This window comes from Miniopterus natalensis, chromosome 19, assembly GCF_054644295.1.
Source record: "Miniopterus natalensis isolate mMinNat1 chromosome 19, mMinNat1.hap1, whole genome shotgun sequence".
Taxonomy (NCBI): Eukaryota; Metazoa; Chordata; class Mammalia; order Chiroptera; family Miniopteridae; genus Miniopterus; species Miniopterus natalensis.
Window position 1 is genome coordinate 10,535,554 of NC_142099.1, and position 10,946 is coordinate 10,546,499.

Genomic DNA, 10,946 nt, shown 5'->3' on the forward strand with positions numbered 1-10,946 from the left:
TGAGCATCTCCTCTGTTTACCCAGGGCACCGAAGAGGGGAGAGGGACCGTCCCCGGTCCCGGTTCATACTCGTCTCTTCCACAGGCACCACTGCCAGGCCACCTCTGGTGGCAGAGCCGCTCTCAGCCCTGAGCACTCGTTCACCAGGGGCTTTTTCCTGAGGCTCTTTTGTCTCACCAGAGTCCAATGGCAATTTCTTCTCCGCCCTAAAGCTGAACAAGGCTGTGGATGTGGCCTGGCTCCTCCCTTTACATCAGTCCTCTTCAGGGCTCTAAACCACCCTGGAGAGAACAGGTTAGCACCTGCTACAGCACCGTGCCATGGCCCAAGCTACAATGTCTCAGGACATCTGATCCCTGCCCTCAAGGAGATCACCTCTCTGGGTTGACATGGGTATTAAAAAAATTCTAATAGAGTGTGGTGCATCCTACAGTTGATATGATTACATTGAGCACATGAGCCCACCTCAGGGTCGTACACAAGGCTCTTTTTCGGATGTGATTCATAAACCGGACCAGAAGGTGAGTAAGTATTTCTCTACCCACTTCATCCTGACCTTTAATGTACCATGACAACGGAGGGAAGCATTGTAAGATTAGACAAAGGTTGGAGAGATAAAGAGAGGGCAGCAGGTATAGCTGAGAGGCCATGAGCTGGTCCCTAGACCTGCACACACTAGCGATGGGTTTGGAGGCGCAGCTACACGCCTTGCATTGACCGTCTGTTACTTTGGGAGATCAGGACTGTGAGCTCAGTAGGAGCTGTTTACTATTTCAAATGACACTTTTGAACCTGGCCCCACTTTGCAGAGATTGCCTGGTCTCCAGGACTAGCTTGAGCTCCTCATAACCTGGAACACCCATCACCACATGGGTTTCCCTAGACACCCAGCCCCCAGCATTTAGCAAACGATTGTGAGCGTCAGCTCAGAAGACAGGGTGGCTCTCTCACCTCCACAGGGACACCCACACAGGCTAAACACACACAGATACACAGGCACAGGACACAGCCCAGGAGCCCAGGACACAGGACAAGAGATCCAGTCCTTTGGGCACTGCTGTGTGTCCCGTTCACAGGGACAAGTGCCCACATCTCCCCAATGCCCTACAAAGAATGCCTATTTCAGTGGTGCCACCTCCCCCACGCCCTCGGGGTCATTGAGAATCCACAATTATATTCAAGAAGGGGCAGTTTTGACACCACAAGAAGCCAAAGAAAAGCAGGAAATAGGCCATATTGGTGAAGGAGACACTTTATTTTTCTTGGGGTTTCAGGTGGCCTCGGGCTGGACGGGCTCACTGCCTTCCCCCGGAGCAGGGTGGCGCTCCGTGGCTCTGCTCGTGGTAGTCGTTGGCAATGCCGCCCATCACGGACAGAAACTCGGAGAACTGGATCTTCTTATCTGCATTTTTGTCCGAATCCTCAAAGATGGAGGACAAGTAATTTTTGCCCTTTACTTCCTGTGGGAAAGACACAGAAAAAGACAAATTCAGTCTCAAAAGTGTTGTGGGTGGAACAGGAGGAGGGGGCCGAGGGGGAGAGAAGCCCCTGGGGCCCCACAGGAGCAGCCAGGGTGCGTCAGTGCAGGGGCCGTGGGGTGGTGGGGACGTTTGCATTACCCTGCACTTCACTGAGGGACAGTCCTTGGCCCAGTTGTTGGCATGAATGAGAGACCTGGCGAGCAGGCTCTGCCCGGAGCCCCACTGATCAAGGAGCCGGTGGGGTGGGGGGTCTCTAGACCCAGATGCGCTCCCTCCACCCACTTCAAGGACCCGACCTGCCTAAGTTCTACCCAGAAACTCAAAATGGGCCCACCCCTTGTCCTCTCCATTCCTAACCCTCCTCTCCTACCTTCTATTGGCTTCCTGAATCTTCCATGCTCAGTGCCCTCTATTGCTCACCTACTCTCTGGGTCACCTAGTAACCTCTCCTTTAGTAACCAGTTCAGTACATTCTAATTGTCAGATTGAATCAGGTCTACAAGTGAGCTTTTTCATTCTAAAGGAAGGTGTTAAATTTTATCAGCAATAGAATTTCTATCACCTCAGAGAATCTAATAGGCTTCTAGAGGCAGGGCCTGAGCATATATGGGCTTCAGTCTCCTGGATGAAGTGTGACAAGTGGGAGGGGACCCATCCTTTACTCTCCTGAGGGACCACCTAAGAACTACCCTTGATCTCCATACATCTTTACGCTTTGCCACACAGATCATCTCTTACATCCTGATAATAACCCAGGATATAAAGTCCTCCTAGGCCTTTTTCAGATGAGGGTATTGAGGATGAGGGAATGGCAGTGACTTGTCCAAGGTCCCACAGCACAGTGTCCTCCTCCATCCCAAGGCCCAAGCAACCTTGAGAAGCCACCACAACTCACACAGGCCTTGAGGAAGTTGGGGAAATTCTCCTTCAGCATCTTCAGCAGGCCTGGCTTGTCAATCTTGTCATCGGGTTTGGTGTATTTGTGGAACAGGACGACCATGTCCATCAAGGACTTCTCAGCTGGAGTGGGGCTCATCTTGGTTTTCAAAGAAGCTGCCAGAGGGAAAGACAGTGACCTTTGTCATCCCTCCACCCAGGTGAGGGTCTCTAAGTCAGGACAATGGGGTGGGAACTGAGGAGGCAGTGAAGTGAGGCTCAGGTGGAGCAGAAGGAACTCTTTCACCCTAGGAGGTGGGATGAGATGGTCACAAGGAGGAGGGTGTGACCAAGGCTGGGACCTGGGCCCATGCAGGTCATGGTCCAGAGGAGATGGAGGGGAACACAGAAGCCCGCTGTGGACAGGACCGCAGGAGGCAGAAGCAGAGGGGGTAGGGGCCAACCACAGGGAAATGACTGAAGTCTTAGTTGGGACCCGAGCCAAACACAGCATTTGAATAGCTCCACTCTTCAAAGAGCATCAAAACCATCTACTCCAGTACTTCCCTGCTTTCTGGAACCCCAAGGCTAGACCACATTTAAGTAAAGAGGTCTGACTTCCCAGAGCTGGTACCTCCACCAACAGTCTGAACACCAAGCAGAGAAATAGGACAGTGCAGCCCTCACATCCCAGAGTTTCCAAGCTCCCAAGAAATGTGCATGGCTCACATCTATTGGCAATTAACACAAAATACCACTGCCTCCTGATCTGGGAGAAAGATCCTTGCTATTATGTCGCTAAGTGAAACCACCCAAGACCTTCTTTCAACTTAACCAAGGCTGACCTGAGACCTGTGCACAGAAGGTCACTAGTCATCCTCTAAGCTGGGAAGGAGGTCTGAAACCTTTGGTTGATGGGTCCCTGATCCAGGTAGTGGCAGGTCTTCTCACCAGGGCAAGGTGAGTGGGCATTCCAGGCCTGTGTTTAGAAGAACCTTCAAGATGGTAGGGCCACCCACTCCCCCTCGAGATTGGGATGCACAGTGGGTCAACAACCCATGGCTAGACAGTCAGGTGAGTCCAGAGGGAAAAGAAGACAAGAAGGATGGGGAGTGTGGTGTGCTCAGTTCCCACCAAGAATGTTCCCACAGAGTTGTCGCCGAGAAGTCAACAGAGCAATGGGAGCATCGGTACAGTCATCTTGTTGTAGATGAGGATCTTGGGACCCCAGTGGCATGAAGCCACACAGCCCCATTACAGGCAGAGCCTGATTACATCTGGACCCAGGATCCCAAATCCTCTCCCATCGCTGCTTTCCCCACTCTGCAGACGGCAGAACACACTGAACACTGAGCAGTCCCCCTGGCAAAGAGTCAGGTACAGACTTACCTGAGCTGAGATGTCACTGAAGAGAAGAAAGAGGGTGCTGTGTATCTGGGCAAAGACTGGTCCCTTTTATAAGGCTCAGCCTGGTTCCTCCCAGAAGCTGGGAACTCTGGGGTCATGTTTTCTAGCTGCTTCATGGACCATTGCCCCACTCAGGTGGGCAGGACACACCTAGGAGTGTGTGTTCAGCATTTCCCAATATAATTCCAGGCAACTCTCAAGGGACAACACCTAGAGTCTTCTTCTTTCCCTTACTGGACCTGGAGCTGGGGTGGGGAAGACAGTGGGATGTGTCACAACAGGACAGGAAATTTGGTAGAGAAAACTAGGTTTCTGAACATAAAGATGATGGGACTTTGAAAGGCAGCATGGTCCTTGCTCACTCATGACCCAGGCCATCCACAAGTTTGTTTTGATAGCTAACAAAAACTCTCCAGTGGTTAATAAGTGCTTAACTGTGCCAGGCATCACCATACCTGCCGTATTGACATTCCTCCTGAACCTTCATAACCTTATGAGATGGTGCTGTTACCCGCATGTTGAGGACAGGGGACTGAGGGATTAAGAGATAAGCAAAGTTCCCATGTGTTCGAGGCTAACAGACAGAAACGTCAAGATAGGACCCCAGAAATGCCTGACTCAAAACCTCACTCCTAACCCCACTGCTAAACATCTGGGGTCACTGCAGGGCCTGTGACCTCAAAGTCCAGGGGAGGGAAGCAGGGTCACCTCACTCCTATCTTCATGTTGGGTCCTCACTGGAGGGCCAGGAGGGAAAGAGGTGTCATAACCCACAGTAACAGACCAGGGGACACAGAGAGAGTAGTGGCTCAGCATGTCACCTGCAGGTGAGGGAAGACACGAGGTCAGAGCTCTGAGTCCTGACGTTAGCCCCACACTCTTGAACTTCACTTTGCAGCTCCAGGGGCTGCCTGGGCCCACCAAGGAAGCCACTGTTCAGATTCAGGGATGGTGACCGCCATGAAATGAGCCAGCAGGAGATTGGGCAAAATTGCCTCCCCACCCACAATGATGACTTGCTATAAATTCTTCAATGATGTTCCTGCTTCCCTTATGCAAAACAGTCTGCTTAAGAGTGAGTGGCCATGCCCTGGGGTCCGCTGTGTCCCAACCTGCTGTGGAAAATCTAGTTCATGTGCGGGAAACAGGAGCTTGGAGGTCAGGATGAGGTCTGGGCACCTCTGGGTAACTGCCCTGCTGACTCACTGAGTTCTTGTTCCTGCTCTCTGCTCCCTTTAGTTCCTCCCATGGGGCGAGGGAGCTGCTCAGACACGGGGCACCCTGGGCCCAGGCCCCCCGCTGAGCCCAGGTCAGCCCTCCCAATGCATTGGGCCTGCACCCTGCAGCCTGGCCTTTCTGTCCCCAGTTACGTCTATGTTTGCACCAGCACCAGACCTCTCTGATTCACTCATTTAATTTATTCTCACCCTCAATAAAATCCTGCTGGAAAGGATACACAGGAAACCTGGACGGGGCGCCTTCCGGCAGGGGAGCAGAAACCTCACTCCCACTTAAGTCCTAGTGTAGCTTTTGAATTTTGAACAATGGCAAAGTTCTTAAAATTAGTTTTTAATTTTTATATTTAAGTTTTCCCTTGTTGAAGCTCAGCCTTAGTTTCAGAGTCTGAGCTTTATAATCCTCAGCTTCAGGAGTCTAGGTATCATCACTCTGTTGCAAGGTCTCTCTCTTATTTTGTTTATTTCTTATCTTCCTTTCACCTCCACTACCGTTCAACTCCCCAAAGAAAGAAATGTATTATTTCTGTTTATTTTTATGCATGCTCGCCAATGTAAAGAGTTATTTTGGCCCATGTCCTATCTATGATCTTTATTTGATACAGATCAATCATGCAGAAAAGTAAAACAAACAACGGTGTACAGGGGAATGAATTCTAACCCCTGTGACTGCCACCCAGGCCAATGAATAAAGCATTGCCACCACCCCCACCAGACACTGCCCCCTTTCTCTCTTCTCCATAACCAGCATTTGACTTTTATGAAAGTTCCTCTTTGTTTCATTTGTATTTGACACCTAAGCACACATTCCTGAACACTGCACTTTTGCTGGCTTTCAAATTTTACTTGAGGGGGAACATATTCTATATATTCTTCTGTGCCTGCCTTCTTTTGCTGAGCATTACGTGCGTAACTATCTCCATCATGTACTGTGCTTGTTCATGGTTGTATAGTATTCCTTTGTATGGACGTGGCATCACTTGCTATAATGCTTCTTCAGATATCACATGTACTTCATTTTCTTGTCTTCCTTTCGGATAGTTTCCAGATCTGGTGACCAGGGATTTTAGCCATGTGTTCATCATAAAGCACAATGAGTGGTGCAGAGTGGTTCTCCTTAAATTTTGTACATTGAACAAATGGTCCAGGCCTCAGCTCAAAACAGCCAAGGAGAGCTGGGGTCTAGAGTCCATTGGGATGAATGAAAGAGTGGCTCAGGAGAAATAGTAAATGCTTGAGAGATGGTTCCAACTGATGGACCTGGATGTGTAGCCCAAGTTGCCAGGGGACTTTTGGCTCAGGGATTGGAAGATTCTATAGCCTTTTTGGAGCTGGCAAGTGACAAGGGAGATGCTGGGGTGTGACCTGGCTTTTAGTCACAATAGTTGCAAACACTAATGTCCCTGCCAACAAACAGGGCTGTTTTGAAGTTGGTCCCTGTGCCCTGGGCTCATCCACTTCTCATTCCTTAAACACTCAGAACTTACACAACCAGGGCCTGCCCTGGACCCTTTCCACATACCTCACCAGACAGGGCGGCTGATCCCCAGGAGAACATGAGGTCAGAAGTCAAAATTTCAGGTCACCTGAGCTGGAAACCACCCAAATGGAAGGCAGGAAAATGAAGCGCATGTGGTATCTGAAGCAGAATTATAGCAAGTGATGCCACGTCCATACAAAGGAATACTATACAACCATGAACAAGCACAGTACATGATGGAGATAGCTATGCACGTAATGCTCAGCAAAAGAAGGCAGGCACAGAAGAATATATAGAATATGTTCCCCCTCAAGTAAAATTTGAAAGCCAGCAAAAGTGCAGTGTTCAGGAATGTGTGCTTAGGTGGTCAAATACAAATGAAACAAAGAGGAACTTTCATAAAAGTCAGGTGCTGGTTATGGAGAAGAGAGAAAGGGGGCAGTGTCTGGTGGGGGTGGTGGCAATGCTTTATTCATTGACCTGGGTGGCAGTCACAGGGGTTAGAATTCATTCCCCTGTACACCGTTGTTTGTTTTACTTTTCTGCATGATTGATCTGTATCAAATAAAGATCATAGATAGGACATAGGCCAAAATAACTCTTTACATTGGTGAGCATGCATAAAAATAAATGGGAAAAATATATTACTTTTGCCCTAGCTGGTTTGGCTCAGTTGTTAGAGCAACAGCTGGCAGACTGAAGAGTCCCAGGTTAATTCCAGCCAAGGGAAGATACCTTGGTTGTGGCTCCATTCCTGGCCTCTGTTGGGGTACGTGCAAGAGGCAACCAATCTGTGTTTCTTTCATGTCGATGTTTCTCTCTCTCTCTCTCCCTTCCACTCTCTCTGAAAAGCAATGGAAAAAATATCCTCCGGTGAAATTAAAAAATACATACACACACACACATAAAATATATATACTTATATACATATTTTTGTATATGTAATGTAAATATATATACATTTGTACATATGTATATGTGTGTGTGTGTGTGTATATATATATATATACACACACACACACATATATATATTCTGGGATCCTATCTTGACCTTTCTGTCTGTTAGCCTTGTACACATGGGGACTTTGCTTACCTCTTAATCCCTCAGTTCCCCGTCCTCAACATGCGGGTAACAGCACCATCTCATAAGGTTATGAAGGTTTAGGAAGAATGTCAATACAGCAGGTATGGTGAGTTTTTGTTAGATATCAGAACAAACTTGTGGACGGCCTGGGTCATGAGTGAGCAAGGACCACGCTGCCTTTCAAAGTCCCATTGTCTTTATGTTCAGAAACCCAGTGTTGTCTACCAAATTTCCTGTCCTGTTGTGACACATCCCACTGTCTTCCCCACCCCGGCCCCAGGTCCAGTGAGGGAAAGAAGACTCTAGGTGCTGTCCCTTGGGAGTTGCCTGGGATTTTACCGGGAAGTGCTGAGCACACACTCCTAGGTGTGTCCCGCCCACCTGAGTGGGGCAATGCTCCATGATGCAGACAGAAAACATGACCCCAGGGCTCCCAGTCCCTGGGAGGAGCCAGACTGAGCGTTATAAAAGGACCAGTCTTTGCCCAGATGCACAGCACCCTCTTTCTTCTCTTCAGTGACACCCTGTCAGCTCTGGTAAGTCTCTACTTTACTCATTGCTGGGGGGTGGTGCTCAGGGCCCAGAGTGTTCTGCTGTCTGCAGAGTAGGGAAAGCAGCGATGGGAGAGGAATTGGGATCCTGGGTCCAGATGTAATGGGGCTCTGCCTGTAATGGGACTATGTGGCTTCATCCCACTGGGGTCCCCAGGTCCTCATCTACAACAAGATGACTGAACCAATGCTCCCTTTGCTCTTGGTTCCTCTGTGACAAGACTGTAGAAACGTCCCTGGTGTGAGCTGAGGACACAACCCTTGCTCTCCTTGTCTTCTTTTCTCTCTGGACTCTCCTGCCTATCAGTCTCTGGGTTGGTGAGGACCCACTGTGCACTTTAACCTTGGAGGAGAGTGGGTCTCCCTAGAAAAATCTTGAAGGTTCTCTTAAATCAGGCCTGGTATGTCCACTCACCTTGACCTGGTGAAAAGACCTGCTACTGCAGGAATCAGGGACCTGTCAACCAAAGGTTTCAAACCTCCTCCCCACCAGAGGGAATGTCTGGTCACCTTCTGTGGACAGGGTTCAACTCTGGCCTTGGCCAAGTTGACAGAAGGCCTTCGGTGGTTTCACTTAGCAAGATAACTGCTAAGATCTTTCTCCCAGATCAGGAGGCAATGGTAATTTGTTAGATGCCCACATGTGTGGGCCATGCACATTTCTTGGGAGCTTGGAAACTCTGGGATGTGAGGGCTGCACTGTCCTATTTCTCTGCTTGGTGTTCAGACTGTTGGTGGAGGTACCAGCTCTGGGAAGTCAGACCTCTTTACTTAAATGTGGTCTAGCCTTGGGGTTCCAGAAAGCAGGGAAGTACTGGAGTAGATGGTTTTGATGCTCTTTGAAGAGTGGAGCTATTCAAATGCTGTGTTTGGCTCGGGTCCCAACTAAGACTTCAGTCATTTCCCTGTGGTTGGCCCCTACCCCCTCTGCTTCTGCCTCCTGCGGTCCTGTCCACAGCGGGCTTCTGTGTTCCCCTCCATCTCCTCTGGACCATGACCTGCATGGGCCCAGGTCCCAGCCTTGGTCACACCCTCCTCCTTGTGACCATCTCATCCCACCTCCTAGGGTGAAAGAGTTCCTTCTGCTCCACCTGAGCCTCACTTCACTGCCTCCTCAGTTCCCACCCCATTGTCCTGACTTAGAGACCCTCACCTGGGTGGAGGGATGACAAAGGTCACTGTCTTTCCCTCTGGCAGCTTCTTTGAAAACCAAGATGAGCCCCACTCCAGCTGAGAAGTCCTTGATGGACATGGTCGTCCTGTTCCACAAATACACCAAACCCGATGACAAGATTGACAAGCCAGGCCTGCTGAAGATGCTGAAGGAGAATTTCCCCAACTTCCTCAAGGCCTGTGTGAGTTGTGGTGGCTTCTCAAGGTTGCTTGGGCCTTGGGATGGAGGAGGACACTGTGCTGTGGGACCTTGGACAAGTCACTGCCATTCCCTCATCCTCAATACCCTCATCTGAAAAAGGCCTAGGAGGACTTTATATCCTGGGTTATTATCAGGATGTAAGAGATGATCTGTGTGGCAAAGCGTAAAGATGTATGGAGATCAAGGGTAGTTCTTAGGTGGTCCCTCAGGAGAGTAAAGGATGGGTCCCCTCCCACTTGTCACACTTCATCCAGGAGACTGAAGCCCATATATGCTCAGGCCCTGCCTCTAGAAGCCTATTAGATTCTCTGAGGTGATAGAAATTCTATTGCTGATAAAATTTAACACCTTCCTTTAGAATGAAAAAGCTCACTTGTAGACCTGATTCAATCTGACAATTAGAATGTACTGAACTGGTTACTAAAGGAGAGGTTACTAGGTGACCCAGAGAGTAGGTGAGCAATAGAGGGCACTGAGCATGGAAGATTCAGGAAGCCAATAGAAGGTAGGAGAGGAGGGTTAGGAATGGAGAGGACAAGGGGTGGGCCCATTTTGAGTTTCTGGGTAGAACTTAGGCATGTCGGGTCCTGAAGTGGGTGGAGGGAGCGCATCTGGGTCTAGAGACCCCCCACCCCACCGGCTCCTTGATCAGTGGGGCTCCGGGCAGAGCCTGCTCGCCAGGTCTCTCATTCATGCCAACAACTGGGCCAAGGACTGTCCCTCAGTGAAGTGCAGGGTAATGCAAACGTCCCCACCACCCCACGGCCCCTGCACTGACGCACCCTGGCTGCTCCTGTGGGGCCCCAGGGGCTTCTCTCCCCCTTGGCCCCCTCCTCCTGTTCCACCCACAACACTTTTGAGACTGAATTTGTCTTTTTCTGTGTCTTTCCCACAGGAAGAGAAGGGCAAAAATTACTTGTCCTCTATCTTTGAGGATTCGGACAAAAATGCAGATAAGAAGATCCAGTTCTCCGAGTTTCTGTCCGTGATGGGCGGCATTGCCAACGACTACCACGAGCAGAGCCACGGAGCGCCACCCTGCTCCGGGGGAAGGCAGTGAGCCCATCCAGCCCGAGGCCACCTGAAACCCCAAGAAAAATAAAGTGTCTCCTTCACCAATATGGCCTATTTCCTGCTTTTCTTTGGCTTCTTGTGGTGTCAAAACTGCCTCTTCTTGGTGAATGTAATTGTGGATGCTCCATGGGGGGGATTTACCCAGGAATGTGCCAGGAGGGTGCCCTCCCTCTGGCCTCCAGCATGACTGACCACCTCTCTCAGTGGGACCTCTGTCGTCCTCTAGCCCTGCTCCTTAGTGCAGCCAATATGCCAGGTCCCAGGGGTGGGCATACGAAGCATTCTGCTGGGCCCAGCCATGCTTTTCCTTCTCAAGCCTGGATCCGCATCTGGGGATCAAGGATCTGCAGGGAGCAGGAGCCGAGGTGTTGACACAGGGCCTC

At 50.0% G+C, this 10,946-nt stretch overlaps 2 protein-coding genes across 2 annotated transcripts; one reads left to right on the forward strand and one right to left on the reverse strand.

Moving 5' to 3' along the window:
- Nucleotides 1-1,295: 1,295 nt before the first annotated feature.
- Nucleotides 1,296-2,517, reverse strand: LOC107542909 (protein S100-A7-like). The gene is made up of 2 exons (XM_087827823.1): nucleotides 2,377-2,517; nucleotides 1,296-1,460 (listed from the first exon to the last, which is right to left on the reverse strand). The coding sequence occupies exons 1-2, from the start codon at nucleotides 2,515-2,517 to the stop codon at nucleotides 1,296-1,298; spliced, it is 306 nt and encodes a 101-aa protein (XP_087683949.1).
- A 6,811-nt stretch (nucleotides 2,518-9,328) lies between these two features.
- LOC148090857 (protein S100-A7-like) lies at nucleotides 9,329-10,549 on the forward strand. The gene is made up of 2 exons (XM_087827821.1): nucleotides 9,329-9,469; nucleotides 10,385-10,549. Exons 1-2 carry the CDS (start codon nucleotides 9,329-9,331, stop codon nucleotides 10,547-10,549), a joined length of 306 nt encoding a protein of 101 aa, XP_087683947.1.
- The last annotated feature ends 397 nt before the right edge of the window (nucleotides 10,550-10,946 follow it).

Excerpts from the sequence above, each read along its gene's own strand:
- LOC148090857 (XM_087827821.1), top strand. The coding sequence starts at position 9,329 with ATGAGCCCCACTCCAGCTGAGAAGTCCTTGATGGACATGGTCGTCCTG. Across the intron at positions 9,470-10,384 it reads CCAACTTCCTCAAGGCCTGT|GAAGAGAAGGGCAAAAATTA; the intron begins GTGAGTTGTGGT and ends TCTTTCCCACAG.
- LOC107542909 (XM_087827823.1), bottom strand. The coding sequence starts at position 2,517 with ATGAGCCCCACTCCAGCTGAGAAGTCCTTGATGGACATGGTCGTCCTG. Across the intron at positions 1,461-2,376 it reads CCAACTTCCTCAAGGCCTGT|GAAGTAAAGGGCAAAAATTA; the intron begins GTGAGTTGTGGT and ends TCTTTCCCACAG.